The 17,602-nt window shown below is 39.9% G+C and overlaps 1 protein-coding gene across 11 annotated transcripts in view; it reads right to left on the bottom strand.

The window, feature by feature from the left end:
• The window catches only part of ATP2B2 (ATPase plasma membrane Ca2+ transporting 2), a 398,492-nt gene that overhangs the window by 155,991 nt on the left and 224,899 nt on the right, over positions 1-17,602 (bottom strand). For all 11 annotated transcript variants that reach the window (XR_010305183.1, XM_064156366.1, XM_064156370.1 and 8 more), the window contains one exon: positions 10,765-11,249. Coding sequence is in view for 10 of the 11 variants with exons in the window: in XM_064156366.1 (XP_064012436.1) it covers positions 10,765-10,963 (199 nt within the window). In the remaining variant the exon portion in view is untranslated. The remainder of the gene's footprint in view (positions 1-10,764; positions 11,250-17,602) is intronic.

The raw sequence follows: 17,602 nt of genomic DNA on the forward strand, positions 1-17,602 counted from the left end.
ATTACCACACATTTGTCTTCTTGCATTAATGCTGACACAGAATCACAATCATTTAGGTTAGAAAAAACCTCATGATCCTGAACAAAGATTATTCATCCTATAGCTTCTGAGGGGCTATGCCCTCATTTAGGAAGTCAGTGTGAAATTCTGCGGCACTTAATCGGGTACTTATTGAATCCTCCTCTTTGATTCCTTTATAACTATGTCAAGGGCAAGCTCTCCTTTTCAAGCACATCTGTAAAAAAGTGGGCTAATTCTCTATTTTCCCTCATCTCCAATGCTAATAAGAAAAAAATAACCATGGCAACTTTTTAACTACTCCATAAATTTGGTTGGTTTTCCTTCCTTCTACTCATTTTTTTCAGTCTTTTTGTACCTTTGAGGACTACACCTAAACTGTTCTCGTACTGAAAAAGATGTGGGAAGCAGTAGGGAGGATAGATTGACACAGATGCAAAAGGAATAATCAAAGGAGTAGCACAGCCCATGGAAGCTCAGATTTTTATCTCTTAGGAGAACTGACTCAGCTCACAATCCACACAGGAAAAGAGTATCTGCAGTCTCTAAAGAATTTCATTTGAAAGCAAAGAGGAAACAAGGGCTACTAAATGCTATTGTTACAGAAATAGCAACTACATATACCCAGTTCTTTCCATTATAAGGCAGAAATACTCTTCATTTAATACAGTCCATGGTTGTACTGACAACTTCTGGACTGGCAATAAAGATGGGATATTAAAATGCATTGTTTTACCAGCTCCAAGGCAGGGACAAGGAATGGGATTCCTAATGAGCACTCAGAGAGTCATTTTTTTTCTTTAAAAGCTAAGAAGACAGATACTATAGCATACCTCAAGCTATTCCAGACTATGCCATCTAATACAACTGAAAATAGGTTATGTCAGGGGCAATCATTAATTTTTCAAGATGTATGAGGAGGCCTTTGTCTTTCCACATTTTGGGGATCTGCAATGGCAACCTTATTTTCTAGAACACCTAGGTAGATGTGGGGGAAAAAATAGCATAGAGAGAGCAGGAAATTTCTAGAGATAGTTAGAAGGCAAGTCAGAAACTATGAACACATCACATTAAAAGAAATCAGTATTGAGGAAATGCAGTTTTGTTTGTCTTGGAAGCACATGGAGTTGACTGCCAAAAATACATCTTTGGCTTTATTTTCCACTCACCTCACTGTTATAAATAGCAGGCATGTCAAACATCATCAACCTTTGACTTGGAAAACAGATGGAAACAGTAAATTTGATCAGTCTAGATCTGAAGGGTAAGCAGCAATTGCATAAGGGGAAAGGAGGCAGGAAATAATTACTGCATCTGACACTGTGCTCTTCCCGAGTATGTTCATATTACTTAACATCAAAAGAAAAATGACCAGCCACTCAGTCATGCTAATTCCACTTGCAAGGCTACTAAACTTAGACTTGCAGACTGAAAGCCATTGCCTGATTTGATCCAAAACCTTTTTTCTTTTTCAACAACTAACATAAGTCTCCTTCATGAAGAATATAAATGCAATGATGAATAAAATTAAAATTTCTAAATTTGAGTTGCTGTGAGGAACAGCACTGTCAGCATCTGTGCAATCCACAGATGATCCTTACAAAGACTTCAGTGTCAAACTTTTCCAATTCCCAAGGCTCAGCTGGAAGCATTATCACTGCCAGCAGTGACACTTGGCAAAAAGTTTGGGAACACCAAATTACGGGGCCAGCCACAAAAGGATAAACCACTGCATGTCAAATGCTTGCTTTCATAGAAGACTGACAAAATACAGCACAAACCCCCTTTGCTCTGCCTGACATATTGCAAAGACAAAGCTTAATTTCATCAAGGGCAAACTGGCTACATCGATTGGATTATTCATTTGGTATAATGGACTTTGCTTTCTTCCTGCAGCTTTCTCAAAACAAGAGCAAAATGAAGATAAATCAGCTCTCACTCAAGGCTGACACACTCTAGATATTTATGGATTCCTAAGCCCTGCAGTACAATAGAAGGTAAGCATTCATTACCTGATTTATTTTTTCCTCTGCAGCACAGTCACTCTTACACAGACTCCCCCGAAAACAGACATGCTTTGCAAAGGAAAGGCTGCAACAGAGCTCAGCAGCAGCTCCATGCTTCCCTACCCCCACTTCGGGTCTTTGCCGTGGCTGCTAAACACATAACTGCTCCTTTCCAGCACAGAAACCACTTTGATACACGTGCGTGAAAGTGCGCACAACAGAACGCTCCTGTGATCCTCCAAGCGAAGGGCTAATTGTCTTTTCTAGGGGAGCAACACTCACGTAAGCCTACTTTGCAGCTTCAACAGCTGACATAACTGCCAGAAGTTTCTGGAACCTAAAAATTACTGCCCCCACCATCATGTGCCCTGTTGCTATTATGTTAAAGATCTGGCTTCTTCAAACTCAAACTCAGACGGCTGTTTCTAAGAATGAGATTGCACATTTGTCAACTGCCATACAGTAAGTGCTGGAAAGTGTTGCCATTCCTTTGCAAAAAGAGAATGACATACTGCATTGCATCACTGCATTCGGATCAAGGGAAAGCCCGTGGCACAATACGTTATGGCAAGTGGTAACCTATGATAATCTCTTTAGAAAGAAGGAAAGAATCACTTCAAAGTTGCTGAGCCAGACATTCCTTTGACTTAACACACATTGTAGTTTACTTTGAGCTAATTATAATGAGCAAACATTAGACCTGTGCAAAATAGGTGCAAAATCTCACATTCATTTATTATTCACTTCATCTTAATGTGAAGTGCAACACCAGAATGTACGTCTGTAGTAAGTGGACGTTGTCTGCATGTATTTAATGCACTGTCTTAAAGGGAACGGGAACTCGGCTGGCATAGAATAGCCTCCTTTCTAACTGTGTTGCGCCTGCTAAAGACAGTCATTGAAAGGAAGACTACCTCTTGGGTAGTCACATAAATAAATCAGCAGTGCCTTCAGAAAATCTCTGATGATACCTAATACAAGAGGCAGAAGATGTTCACTCATTCTTTTCCTTTCTACTTTACAGCAATTCTGGCTGCACATAGAGAAGCTTTTTGCAAATCATTTAGGATTCTCAGAAAGGCAGGTGTGATCTAGCTTATAGTGACTTTAAAAGCTTCACAGGGAAAATGCATCATGCAGCATTCGTCTAGTTCTCTACAAGTAAATGAACAAAGCCAAAGTAAATCAGCGAGTGGCGCGACATGCCAAAAGTCAGAAACAAAACGAGCAATGAAGTTGTACTTATCACTTAGAAAAATCTAAGCCATTCATTTGAGATGCTTATGTTTAGGTAACCTTTGGAAGAATGTTTGCTGTTCCATTATACAAACAATGGAAATAGTAGATAAGGAAAATTACTGCAGTTGCCAGGAATTCTCCATACACTCCTTTCAAATCATGAAACATGTGGACATTATTTTATGGATATATAACATATTGTGTACAGCAGGAATGTCAAAGCTACAGAATCATTTCTTTTAACCCTCGAGTTTGCCTGGGTCCAAGAAGTGTGGTGCAGTGAGCCCTGAAGCAGTACATCTGCATGGCACTGTGCTGATACATTTGTTGAAATACAAACATAAAGCCAACTTCAGCCTCACTAAGGCCAAGTATTACAACTTTAACAGGCATGTCACACAGGACTCTCAGACAGCTCTGTATGCCAAAGCAAATCTCCCTGCCTCACACCAGTTATTAACACACAACCATCTTGCCTAGATTCCTTCCATCTGTTCACAATCTCTAAGGACCTGCTATGACAATGGTGTTTAATGTGAAGCTAGGTCAGGCCCAGCATTTCCCCAGAGAACAGAGCTGTGAAGAGCCAGATAAACAATAGTTGCTTCCGTGCTTTTCTCCACAGTGGGTTTAGGAAGGGCAGGTCCTTACTGACCAACCTGATCTCCTTTTATGATCACATTACCCATCTGGTGAATGTGGGGAAGTCTGGGCATGTAGTCTACCTGGACTTCACCATTTGCCACAACAAGCTCCCAGCAAAGCTGGCAGCTCATGGCTTGGACAGATTCACTCTGGTGTGGGTCAAGAACTGGCTGGAGGGCCAGGCCCAGAGAGTGGGGGTAAATGGTGACACATCCAGTTGGTAGCCAGTCACTAGTGGTGTTCCCCAGGGATCAGTGCCAGGTCCTGTCCTGTTCAATGTCTTTGTTGATGATCTGGACAAGGGGATTGAGCCCAGCACCAATACGTTTGCAGCTGACACCAAGCTAGGAGCAGGTGTCAATCTGTTGGAGGGTAGGAGAGCCCTGCAGAGGGACCTTCACAGGATGGATGGGTGGGCAGTGGCCAATGGGATGAGATTGAACAAGGCCTAGTGCAGGGTTCTACACTTGGGCCACAACAACCAAAAAGCAGCTCTACAAGCTGGGGACAGAGTGGCTGGGGAGCAGCCAGCCAGAAGGAGACCTGGGGGTACTGGTAGATAGTAGCTGAACACGAGCCAGCAGTGTGCCCAGGTGGTCAGGAGAGCCAGTGGCATCTTGGCCTGTATCAGGAACAGTGTGTCCAGTAGGACAAGGGAGGTTATTGTGTCCCTGGACTCAGCACTGGTCAGGCTACACCTTGAGTGCTGTGTCCAGTTCTGGGCCCCTCCACTCAAGAGAGATGTTGAGATACTGGAACATGTCCAGAGAAGGGCAACGAAGCTGCTGAGGGGCCTGGAACACAAACCCTGTGAGAGAGGCTGAAGGAGCTGGGGTTGCTTAGCCTGGAGAAGAGTAGGCTCATGGGTGACCTCACTGCTGTCTACAACTATCTGAAAGGAGGTTGTAGCCAGGTGGGGTTGGTCTCTTCTCCCAGACAACGAGCAACAGAACAAGGGGACACAGTCTCAAGATGTGCCAGGGGCGGTATAGGCTGAATATTAGGAGGAGGTTCTTCCCAGAGAGAGTGACTGGCATTGGAATGGGCTGCCCAGGGAGGCGGTGGAGTTGCTGTCCCTGCAGGTGTTGAAGAAAAGACTGGATGAGGCACTTAGTGCCATGGTCTGGTTGACTGGATAGGGCTGGGCGATAGGTTGGACTGGATGATCTTGGAGGTCTCTTCCAACCTGGTTGACTCTGTGATTCTATGAAGCCAGTGGAGGAGGAGCCCTTGGGTGCAGAAGGGGAAGGTGCAACAGGGGAGGCACCAGTGCCCCCCATGTGCTTTCCACTACACTCAGCAAGGCAGGCACGATCTTGGCTTTTCCCAGCCACATTTCTGAAGACAAAGGCAGTATGAATCTATCTATGATACCTCTTTGAAATTCAACAACTGTAACAGCAACTCCAAAATTAAGAAGTGTCCAGAACCCACCTTCCTTCTGAGCTGTGTAGCCTCCTAGGGAGAGAGGGAGAACTCTTCTGAGAACAACTCCCAGGTGCGGGCAGAAGCTGCATGAGGGAGGTTGTGGGGACCTGAGTAAGCCAGCAAAGGCAACAAAGTGGCAGAAAAATGTTGAGCTATCACAAGTTCTTACCAGCTCAGCCACAATCCATGCTGCACACAATTAGGTGAAACATGAGTTTAAAGTTTGTTGGTGGGATTTTTCCCATGCAAGGTAGAAAAAAAGTGCTGCAAAATGCAACCCTGAGAGGCCTCCACCATGACAATAGTGAGGGTTTTTTTTCCTGGGGAAAAGCTGTTTTCATTGTTTAAACCAGCCCTTCCATGTGGAGGGAACATGTACAAATAAGGACGAGACGTAGCTTGGCTTCTGGCCTGGACATGTTGGCAAATTGGCCTGAACTCTAAGTTATGTTTTGACACCACAAATAAGGCCAAGGAGTCAGACAGCATGGCGATCTGGAGACAGGAGGAGTGGGCCTTCTCTCACACAGCTGTTCAGATGCTGCTCTGGAGATTTCCAAAGAGCTTCAGCTCAGCCACATAATAAAATTCTTAAAATAAACGTTCAGATTGCTGGCATCACAGCACTTACAAAAAAAGCACTTCACCACTACAACAATATTCATCCTAACCTTGAATTTAGAATAATTGTAAAAAACCTCTACCTTCAATATGATATTTCATGCATGATGAAGTGTATCCTTTTAACAACATCTAAAATGATGCTGTTATCTATTTCTTTACTTTCACACTCTATTTTTGACAGTGTGGTTTTATAGATTTCAATCTCTGGTAGTCCATTATTCTGTAGCTCTATTTTAAACTTACATTTGTCTCAAACAAGTATTTTTCACTCCTTTCTCAATTTGTTTCCAAATTCTTTACATACCTGTACCTAATTTAACATCCAACAACACAGTGGTGCACCTAAGTGAAATTCAGTACGTATAAACAAGATTAACTTCAAAACAGAATATTAAGCTATTAAAGGAACAAAACCTACAAACACTAAAAGCAACTGGCTAAGTCTTTATCTTTTACCTCAGACTTAAAACTACAAAAGTTTCTCTAGATTTTAATAATGAAAAATAAATACACATAACACTTGGCTTAATTGATACTCTGATAGTCCTTAAATCCTACATAACATGTATTTGGAAAGGGATTAACTTGTGTTTGTTTTAACTAAGGGCAGTTGTAAGGATTAAAATGTCAACTTCTATACTAGAAATACTATCATTTAACTGCTAATTGATACTCTTTCTTGCCATGAAGCCTTTTTGAAGCATCTGAAAAGAACTACAGCTGAAAAAGAAAACCCCAAAGCTTGCATTTTTTTTCCTGTTAAAACTGGGCTCCAGTGCCTCACATAATATGTCATAACTGAAGTGTTCTCATGCTCCCCCAGACCATTTCTAGAAACTTGGCCTGTGGTGTATACCCCCAAAGAGAAAACTTCTGTTAGGTGAGCAACAGAAAAAACTCTCCTACAGTGCTGTATCATTATCACCAGTGTGCAACATCTCTGGAAGCTGCTGTTTCAAGCCTCATTGCACTGCTATCACCACTGGGTAAGTAGTTTTTGGTTATAAAGAAGCCTCACTTTTCATGCACATTGAAAATTACTGTTTCCAAATATTTTAGTCAAGAAATCATGGAAGTTAATTCACTATCATGTTCTTGTAAGGAAGAAATATTTTTGTTAAAGCAAGGGAACCTACATGAAAAACTTACTGTAAATTGGTATGTACTAGATAAAGTTGTGGGTAAAATGCAGTTAAGCATTGGAAGGAGTGGATTCCAGTCTCATTTGGTATTCATCCAACTAACTCATCACATTTTACCAGCTGTCCTTTATAAGGTATCACTAATGCTCGAGTGGGCCTCAGAGACTCAGATTGCATGGAAAATTATACAACTGTCATCACAGCTCTGCCCAGTGGGGGATTTTGCATGGCTCTGTAAAATGACAGCAAGCTAGAGCCTGCTTATTTTCTGTACTACCAGAATAATGAAAGCGAAACTAATCTGAATGAAAACATTTTAAAAGAAAATTCAAGCAGACACATATTTGTATTTTTTTCATGTGAAGTATTTCCATAGATTTTGGGGAGGTACTTTTTACGAGCTCTTAAATGGTAGCTTTTCATTAGAATATAATCACTTTAACGCAGGCAATCCCTTAGGCGTAACTGAGAGCTGGGATGCACACTGCAGCTATGGTTAGAAAAGCCATCAAAGAAAATTTAAAGAACAGACTGCAGCCTTGTAATCCATAATAATGTTATAAATTCATTCAGCATGCAAATATCATTCTACTCAACATTCAGCTGACTTTTAAAGCTCCACACTGAATTTATACATGAGTTGAGAAAACCCTGGTAAGTGTATCTTCACAACAGTGTAAATAGCATTGGAGTTCAGCAGAAAGCACCGCCTTACCTTGTGAAGTTCAAAGCCTTTAAAATAAAGTTTCAAATCCACACTTAACTAGGAGTGATTGGTTCTACCAGTCCATACGTAGCACATCACATAGTAACACTGGAAATGAGCTGCTGAGTAAACTCCCAGATAATTCTTCTCTAAATACTAAATCAGTAAATTCAGATAGGACCACATTTCACCAAATTGTGATGGTAAATTGCTTGCTTCCAGGATATAATTTTTAGCCTCTGTTCCAGTAACTAATTAAGACATACCTCACAAAATAGCAACAACTTCATGAAAATAAAATTTGAAGGAACATACAAAGTCTGAGAAGAATCAGTTCTACAGTCAAGTCCTTCTTGCTGTTTCTTCATATTCATCCAGGACTCTTGCTCAGCAAGAGTTTATTTGGTTTATCAAAAGTGCTCTCCAGTAATGATTATTCTGTTATTCCTCATAAAACTTTGTAAAATGTGTAGCAATCCAAATTATAAAATATTGTGGAAGTTCAGTTAACTGAAAAAAAGGGCTGGTTAGAAAAATGATTTTCAGGTATAATGGCAGATTATGGGATTTCATAAAAGATATTCTATGGGGAATCCACAGCTTGATGCAAATGCCAAAAGATAAAGCTCTTGCAGCCTTCACTATGTATGCCAGTAATTTATTTGTAAATCATGTCTACTTGATGCAAAAATTCCATTTCCATATAAGAAACTGTTATGTTTTTTCCTCTAAGAATAGCCATATCTTCAAGAATATTTTCTTCCCTGAGCGTCATACAAGAAAAGCAATGCCTAGGGACTTAAAGCTAAACATATGCTTGTACTTAAAATAAGCCTTTATTTTTTTTCCATTGAATTCTTATGGATACTTCATCTCAGATGGAAATGTCTGACTTTGACAAGATACATTTGAGAGATTCCCTCCTACAACCATTGTTCCAAGCTAAATAATTTTTAATTTTTTTTTTTTAAAAAAAGGACAAAAACTTCTTATGCCTGGGAATTCCTATTACGTGGTCCTACTGAAAATTAAAACCAAGCAGAGTCTTCATGATTCCAGGGCTATGCTGATTGCCATTTGAAGCTGGAAATGTTTTTCCCTAATGCACAAGTGATGAAGTGCACGTAATGCGCAGAGGAAAGTTACCTTATCTGAAGAATCAGATATAGATTACTGCTGGAGTCAGCATGCCACACTAGTTGGACCCATACACTCTGTTCTGATATGAGGAATTAAGTTTCCCTGATGTCATAAATTGAACTGATAATGGCATTAACATCTCCTTTGAAGTTCACATTGACCAGGTAACTGCTAGAATGAGTTGGCAAAACTTTACTGAAGTCAGTGAAGTCACCTCAGCTCACCCAGACTGAAACTCCAGCTTTGGCACTCTATAAACGGCTGAAGGATGTTTAGCATGCTGAGTCCCTAGTGGGATACTTATAAAATTGGTGTTTATTTTGCCATGTAAATACAGAGATCATGCACTTCTCTCTGGAATTCCCTAGGTGCGTCAGGCATATGACAGAATTGCTGTACATTCTCAAAAGAGTTGATTCTCTCATGTGCAACAGCCATTAGGCCACTCTCTGAAACACTGACAGATATCAGGAAATCCCAGACAATTGAAAGGATCTTGTTTTCCCACCTTAGTGCTCCTACTGAGCTCTTCATCAGGTAGGAGAAGAGGTCATGTCTGAAGAATCAGAGATTTGAACAAGACTAGAAAATGGGAGAAATCTGTTATAAAATGTTCCATTTGCCACTAGCCACTCTGCAGTACAAGACTGCATGTGAAAGATGAAGTACTGCAGGAGTTGGCTTTTGTTTTCATATAGAATTAACTTAATAATTCATTGCTTAGAAGGTGCTGTTCACACGTTTATAGTTTAGAATACTTAAGCAATACTGAGACTGTGTGATTGAGTGTAGGACCATGAAGAATTTACTTGAAGGCAAGACACTGATAGCTGCTCCCCTGGGACTCTTCAACTAGTGCAATTTAGAATATCATGCTACGTAACTCCACAATTGACATGTTTATGATTACACCAATAATTCAAGACTTTCAAGCATTTCAACAGAGGAGGTTACTGAATGATTCATTAAAAAAAAATGAGAGAATGGAATAAAGCCAAGACTTTTGTCTTCTTGAAAAAGAAAACTTAAAATTAACATCTTGGCTACTTTACAAGACAAGATAAATATTATAGACTCAAAGACTGTATGACTTTCAAAAGTGTGAATTTTCTTGGAGATGCAAATACAGTTACAAAAGTAGAATTTTACTTCCACCAAAAGAGAAAGACTTGGTGAACAGGAAAATTGCTTGAGGAGGGGGAAACACTGTCAGTGTTTCATGTAGGGATATTTGGAAAGCACACTGAAAACTAGACCAAAGATAAGGTAGAGAGAGAACTCTAAAACCCCTTAGAAGAATAGGTATTGAAAAGTGATGATTGGTATTATTAAAGAAAGTAAAGCAATCCAACTGACAAAAACGTTGATGCAGTCATACATTGATAACTTAAGCAAAACTATCTATGGTGATAAAGTAAATCAAGAGCAGTAACCCATAAATCTATAAATATATGCTACATATTTAATATTCTCAAGATATCTAGGAACTCTTTGAAGCAACCAGTCTGTACCTCCTCACCCCCAAGAGCATATATGTTGAAGCCTCTTTATACTTTCATGAAACAGGTGCTGATTTATTTGTCTGCCTTTTAAGAAAGAATTAACTGTTTGAAGAAACAGTACCTTCTATTTTTATGTCAGCTTTAGCTAGAGCTATACTGGTTTGTTGTTCTGTCTCTAAAACCTCTTCTTTTGTTTTATTATTGTAGGGAAAAATGGCAGCACCATGAGGACAGTATTCAAAACTTCTTTCTTTCACTATCTGGAGAGCACTTATGCAAAATCTCCTGATTTAGCTGATATGAAATATGCTTACCTTCTGTTGGTGATGTCTTCAGGTGTCTGCAGAGCCCCTCTGTTTCCCCATAGGTCTCTTTAATTTTTACTACTGCTTCCGTTCCTCGGAGTTCCATGAGGGAGCGCAGTTCTTGCAGTGTGCACCCAAACTCTCCTGCATGGTTGGCCTCATTTCTTTGGTTCTTGGAATAAAAATCGCTATTTGTCATGTCACCCATTGTTGCTGATTATATTGCTCCAGTTGTTATAGTTGATACAATCTTAAAATTGTTTAAAAATTGAAGGAAAGGAATCTGGAATTCCAATCTAAGAAATTAAAAAGAATCCAGTGTGTGTCCGGTGAGCAACGTGTTGGATGCCTCTGGCATGCAAGGTGTCCCTGACTGACTAGTGGTCCACAGAACAGCTGCTTTCAAGGCTGCAGACCAGCTCCACTCCATTCACCATTTCCCATTATGCTGCACCCAAGCTGTAGAATCTACATGGTCATTTCTTCCTCTGGACCTTTGGGAACAAACAGAAAGGACTCATTACAAGAGTGGTCAGTAACACTTCAGAGGTGATTTCAAATGTATTCTCTCTATCATTGCAATTTGAGTGGTCATTTAACAAAAGCTGTGCAGAAACACTGGAGAGATGCTCTGTAAAATGCTGCAGGTAGCCAGGGCCAGCATCAACAACAAAGATAACACTAGTCCTGTCTTAGATAATGCCCTCTGCAGCTGAAGCACCAATAGCAGCATTGCTTACTTTAATCAAGTCCCAAGAGCGCTCACCAAATGAGATGGCTCATGAATATTAATAAGTGATTAGTGCTAGATGCACCTCCCGTTTATGCTCTGGTTCATACAGCACTATCAGTCTTTCATCTCTGAACAAAGACCCTGTCATAAAGGCTACGAGGTGCAAAAATCAGTTAAAGACTGCTCTTTTGCATAACGGGTTAAAACAAAGCTGCTTTTCAGTGCAAGGACAGTAAAACTGGCGGAAAAACCAGAGCCACCATTACACATTCAGAATACATTTCAATACATTACATCTTGCAGCCCTGCCTTCTGTGAAAGCAAGCATAGCCCAGAAAAGAGAGAACACACTCGAGTGTCTCCGTTTCAACAGCGAGAGCTACACCTCGTGCAAGGCAGCTGTTGGGTTGCTTTCCCTCAGCACTGCCCATGAGCTATTCACCAACTCTGCACTGACAGCTACAAACATGTGAGCGTGGAGCCAGCACACGCACAGGGTGGGGCTGGGTTTTTCTTTTTTCTTTTTTACCATGTGCAGTGTTGAACAAGTCACATTTGGACCATCTGGGAGACAGCTGATTACTTGCTAAAACCAGCCTTTAAAACCTGTTTCCCCTTCCCATATTCTAATGAAGTTAAACACTGCTGAAACCAGCTATTATATTTGGCACAGAGAGTTTTAGCAGAGATTAAAGGTTTCTTTTTTTGCCTCAAGCGGGTTAGTGCATGTCCACTGTCTAATCTATAGGTCTCAGAACACTTTTCTTACAATAAAAAAGATGTTTAGAAGAGCACCCCATCAGCCTAATGACTGAAAAACCTGCCATAGTCAAAGTGCATATATTGAACTCTCCAGGTATGGTAAAACACAGGGGAAACGAGTACACACATAAGGGACTTAAAGAGGATCCCAAAGGGTTTCAAGTCTCAATTTTTACATTCATGCCACAATTTTATCTCTTACTCGCATACAGTTAGTACAACAAATAGGGTTGCTATTTTCACCAATCCATCTTCATGGCTATTGCTTTGCAGTTGAGAAAAATCAGGGTCACCGTAGGCATTGGTTCCACTTTGCCTACAGTGACATCATCTGCTTTGGAGCTGGCTAATATACCTCAGTCAATTACACAGACCAAACCTCTAATGGTCCTGTCATTTACCCGTTAAAACCCCTCAACATTCCTTTGATTTCTGTGCAGAAACAAGAAAGACAAGAAAGGAGGCAGGGAGGGGAAAGATGAAAAAAGGAAGTACCTAAGATTCACTTCAATATTACAGAACACAAATAAAATAGCAGTCAACTGCTATATGCTGCTTCTACCCATCCTATTCATTGACATGTATTCTAGAGTTAGAAACTTCAGCCAACCTTGACTTCTCCTATTACTTTTAAAGTTCATGATAAGAGAGATTTTCAGCACAAAATGCAGCACTCTATTGCAGTGAATAAAGGGAATCTGGAAGTGGTAATTAAAACGCTCTTTTACTTGCCAAGCAATAGCCAAGGAGATATTCTGCTCTTTCATGCTTGAGTGCTGGATAACATGCACAGCATCAGGTCATTTCTAGATAATTCCCTATCTATAGCATGCAGAAAAGGCTGACTTACTATGGCTTTATCTGGTTTTACCCAGATGGATCAGCATTCTGAACAGAAATAACATTAGCCCGTAGCATTATTGTAAAAAATTGCAGGATAGAAATGTCACAGATGTCCAGTAAAGCAGACTTCATCCCAAGAGGCACTGAATCACCACAGCCTGCACAGATGATATGCCCTCTCTTTCCCCAAATCAGCATTTCAGAGTCTTCCTGGGTTCATCTATGATAAGTAGCTGCTGACAGTCACATCAAAAAGCAGATTCAGATTTGATTGTGAAAAAAAATACCCAGGAAAATGCTGTGAAACACAGAGGCATCAATACTAATAATGAATAGCTGAAATGACAGACTGTTACCTACTTTCAGTGCGCAAAATTAATCTGTTCCTAAGGTAAGTAACAATTCGAGAACTTGAACACTGGGCATCTAATACAGCCATGATGTTTAAAGAAAAACATTCCCCCCAAAAAAACCCCAAACCCACCCACAAAACAGCAAAACAAATAAACAAACAAAACCCACAAAAAACCCTAAAATATCTATGAGACAGTTTAGAGAGCTGTGTTAGTCCTGTGTGCTTTCTAAATATTCCTCTAATTATTTTTTTTTCCTTGAGCTATCTCATAACACCACTGGAAAAGAGAAAATTATCAGTATTTTCTGAGGAAAACCCATTCCACCAGTGAGGCAAAGGGTACTAAACCCAGTGTCAAAGATATTTTCTACATCATTTTTGTGTGAGATGTGCCGACCACTCTCAATCAAAGCATCTCTTTTGACTGACTCAGCCATGTGTATGGATGCATACATCAATATATTTGCTTGTTCTTAGAAATTCGTTGTCATTTGTCAGCCACAGGAAGACAGTGTTGTTGGTTTTTAGCATGTTTGAGTCATTAGCCTGCTTAATTTTTCATTTCACCTTCAATTAAATATTAATTGATAAACCACAAATACGAAGTTTACACTTCCTCTGGTGCTCTAAAAAACAAATCACTCAGAGTTTGCACTCGTCATGACTCACCTAATGTTACGACACCAGGGAATCACCATCTCTTATTTTTGAAAGGCAGCTGGTAAAATACAGACAGCAGAAAGCATGACTAACATGACACACTGATAATGTGTCCCTCTAATCCTGTGGAACAAGATCTGCAGGTTTCATTCGATCTGTGAATCTCTTTTACGAAAAGTCCAGGAATCTTGCCAGGGTGCTTACCAGGTTAGAATGACTGACACATGACCACCTGACCCCTCCTGAGTGCTTAATATTGCTTTAGCAAAAGCTGAGGAACAGAAAAACTTGAAAACTGGCACACAGCAGTGTTCTCCCATCAGTGGGGCTACAGGCTGTGCTCCTCCAAAACAGATCAGATTACTAGAGGAAGGTGAAATTTAGGCTTCTTTGCAGGAACCCCAAGTATTGCACTACGTTTGGGTGCTGGGAGTTGGGGTTTTTGTTCGCTGTTTTGGAAGAGAAGGAGGTTACAGAAGGGATTATTTTTAAAAACATATTCAAAATGCTGATATTTTCAAGATGTAGGCACAGTACAGGGGAATTACCAAGAAATTCTGATTCTAAAAAAGCAGGTGACACCTGCTCACTTTCCATCAAAATCAACCAGGAACAGCATCCCCAAAAACACCTCACTGATTAGATTCAGATATACCTCAATCTACCACACAGCTGGTCTTCTGGAGTTGCAGATCCAAACACTCTCTGAAGAGAAACAGACACTTCTGAACTGAGACTGATACCCAATACAGACACTTAAATGAGGGGAGATGAATTTCATGCTGGGAGATGCCTGCTCTCACTGTTTATAGGGCATTTGAATGGCACTGCTATGGTCCAAGCTGTCTGGGCAACAATGTCTCTAGAAGTCAAAGAGAACAAAACTGACCCAAACATAAGCTTCAGGTACAGAAGGTGCATTGCACCAGGGGGTGAGAATAATAATGGAAATGTAGGACTTCTCTCTTTCTCTTGAAAGTAGCCCCAAGTCCCCTTGGGCCTAAATTGCTCAACCTCATACCCCAAAGTCTAATCAATCTCTTTCAACCCAACGAACATCATCTAAGTGCTTCAGCAATTCTAACTTCCTCCCAGGCCACAAAATTGCCAACATCCCCAAATCCTGAGAGCACAGCTTTTGACATCCTTCCGGTATATGATCATTGTCTCTTCAGTTATGCATACTGGGTCTCACAATTCTCCAGGACAACAATTTATAGAGAAACCAGTCCCCTATGGACATGTTAAGCAAGAAAGACATGAAAAGTACAGTAACTACAGTAAAAAGCCTAATTACACATACAGTGTTACATTGCTCTTCCAGACAATTTCTTTTAAAACAAGATTTAGGAACAAGAAACTTGAGTAAAAACCAAAATTCCTAAAGAGCCGTTTGAAAACATCAGTATGCTATGGACAAAACGGCAGGCCATCTAGATTCACTTCAGGTAGCAAAAGACTTAACATACCATAAAACCTGAGTATGGAAGTCTTCACCTTGTTTTGGGATTTTGTTTGTTAAAGACATCAAGGGTTTTGTTTGTACAAATGCACTACAAACTAGAATTATTTGATGGTTTGTTGATTTTTATTTCCAGGATGGCTGTATCTTGGGGAACAGGCTTCCATTCCTGTATAGCCCAAGTCAAATATTTGTCATCTTCTAGCTGCTTAAAGGAAATGCCTGCCAATTAAAACAGAAGCAATTTGGATGAGCTAACTGCAAGCCTGCTGGGAAAACTTTCTTTGATTTCCCTAATCAGGAAAAGTCTCATCTCGGAAGCTTGTAAATATTTTCACAGTGTGTTAGAATTACATCTAAGTAGATATCATCACCATGTAGTCTGACATCTGATTTTGTTTGGACTTCCATTGGCAGAAAAAGTAGCAGCAAGGTACCAAACAAGATTTAACCAAAATAGAACTACAAGACTTGTATTTCAGAGTCCTTAAAGGTCTGGATGAACAACAGATTCATGAGGACTCCAAAAATTCAGGATACAGTCACAATTTGTCTGTTTACTTTAAACAGTCATCTAAGGTTATGCTAACTCTGATCTCAAAATCTGATGATGAAGGAAGGAATTGCTTGCACTAGAGGAGGAAGAAGGAAAAAGTAATCATTATTTAATGGGTTGGCAAAGGCACAGCCAGGGATGAGATATCACCAAAAGCCAGGTACTATCCAGTTATCATGTCACTGGAAAGAAGCCATATGGATCTGGCTCCCCTGAATTCAACTAAGGGAATCAGCTGTTTCCCCCTTTCTGCTGTCCCACCTGGGTTATTACTTGGCTGCAGACTAGTATTGTCTGGTCCTGTAGAACATTTTAGTGAACAGTATTTAACCAGATTTATCTATATTTGTTGCACTGGAGATATTATTCCTTGAAAAAACAGGACTGGAAGCAGACTTAAGAGAATTCTCCCTTGTGTCCAAGCAAAAGCATCCCAGAAGGTTTTTCTGAGAGTACAGTTCCTCAGACTCTGATGTGAGGTATGGGTACTAACAGGCTAACAACATATTGCAGAGGATGAAAAAGTCATGGCAGACCTTTTCAAGGTGAAAACAGTAGAGAAAGAAAAGCATAAGCTGTTCTGCAGAAGTCTGCAGATACACAGAATAAATTGTGGCCCAGTTGTATCACCTTTTACAATTTCTTGTTCTTTTCATGCCAAAGACAAAATGTCCATCCATCTGTGAATATAATCTTGGTGCAACAGAATGAAAAATGGATTGTCTATCCAAGCAGCCAACAAAACTAATCAAATGCACCAAAAGATGTTTGAACTCACATTCTCTTAAAGCAAATACTGACTTTGAAGTTTAATTATCAGGAATGCACAAGAAGCAGAAAGAACTGAGGAAGAACACCATTTGAATAAAAGCAGGTTGGCACCTTCACAACTGTGAATTTTCATTTTTCTAATACCAGGGAGCTAAAAGTACATAAAAAAAAGAGAAATTGAACCTGATAGTTAAATGTCCCAAAATACTCCTGACTTTGTCATTACATTTCTTAATGAATTTCAAGTTGTATTAAGGCAATTAATGCCTAATTAATTTCTGATGAGCACACAGGAACGAGACATTCATATATCCCACCTAGAAATTATTATTTCTTCTATGATGCCTCCAATCAGTTGTTCTTATACACAAATGTATTTCCCTCGATAATATGATGACAAAAAGACAATCAAGTTACTATGTTTAGAAGCTTACAGCATATGAAAGGTTTCATTTTAAAAAACAAGGCAACTACCTATTATAATCCCTAAAGGAACAAATTTTTTCAGTCCTTTCAGAGTCCACACTGCTTGGACTCTTGTACCACTTTTGTTATCAGATAGGATAAATAAAAAATATTGTTTCATGTCTCCTATAAGATACTGTTGATTATCTGAGAGTGAAAAGGGCATTGACACAAAGTAAATTTCTGTTAAAGTGATTTAAAAAGTATCATTAATTTCAGTCACACAATAAGACTGTTTAG

This window comes from Pogoniulus pusillus, chromosome 16, assembly GCF_015220805.1.
Source record: "Pogoniulus pusillus isolate bPogPus1 chromosome 16, bPogPus1.pri, whole genome shotgun sequence".
NCBI classification, from domain to species: domain Eukaryota; kingdom Metazoa; phylum Chordata; class Aves; order Piciformes; family Lybiidae; genus Pogoniulus; species Pogoniulus pusillus.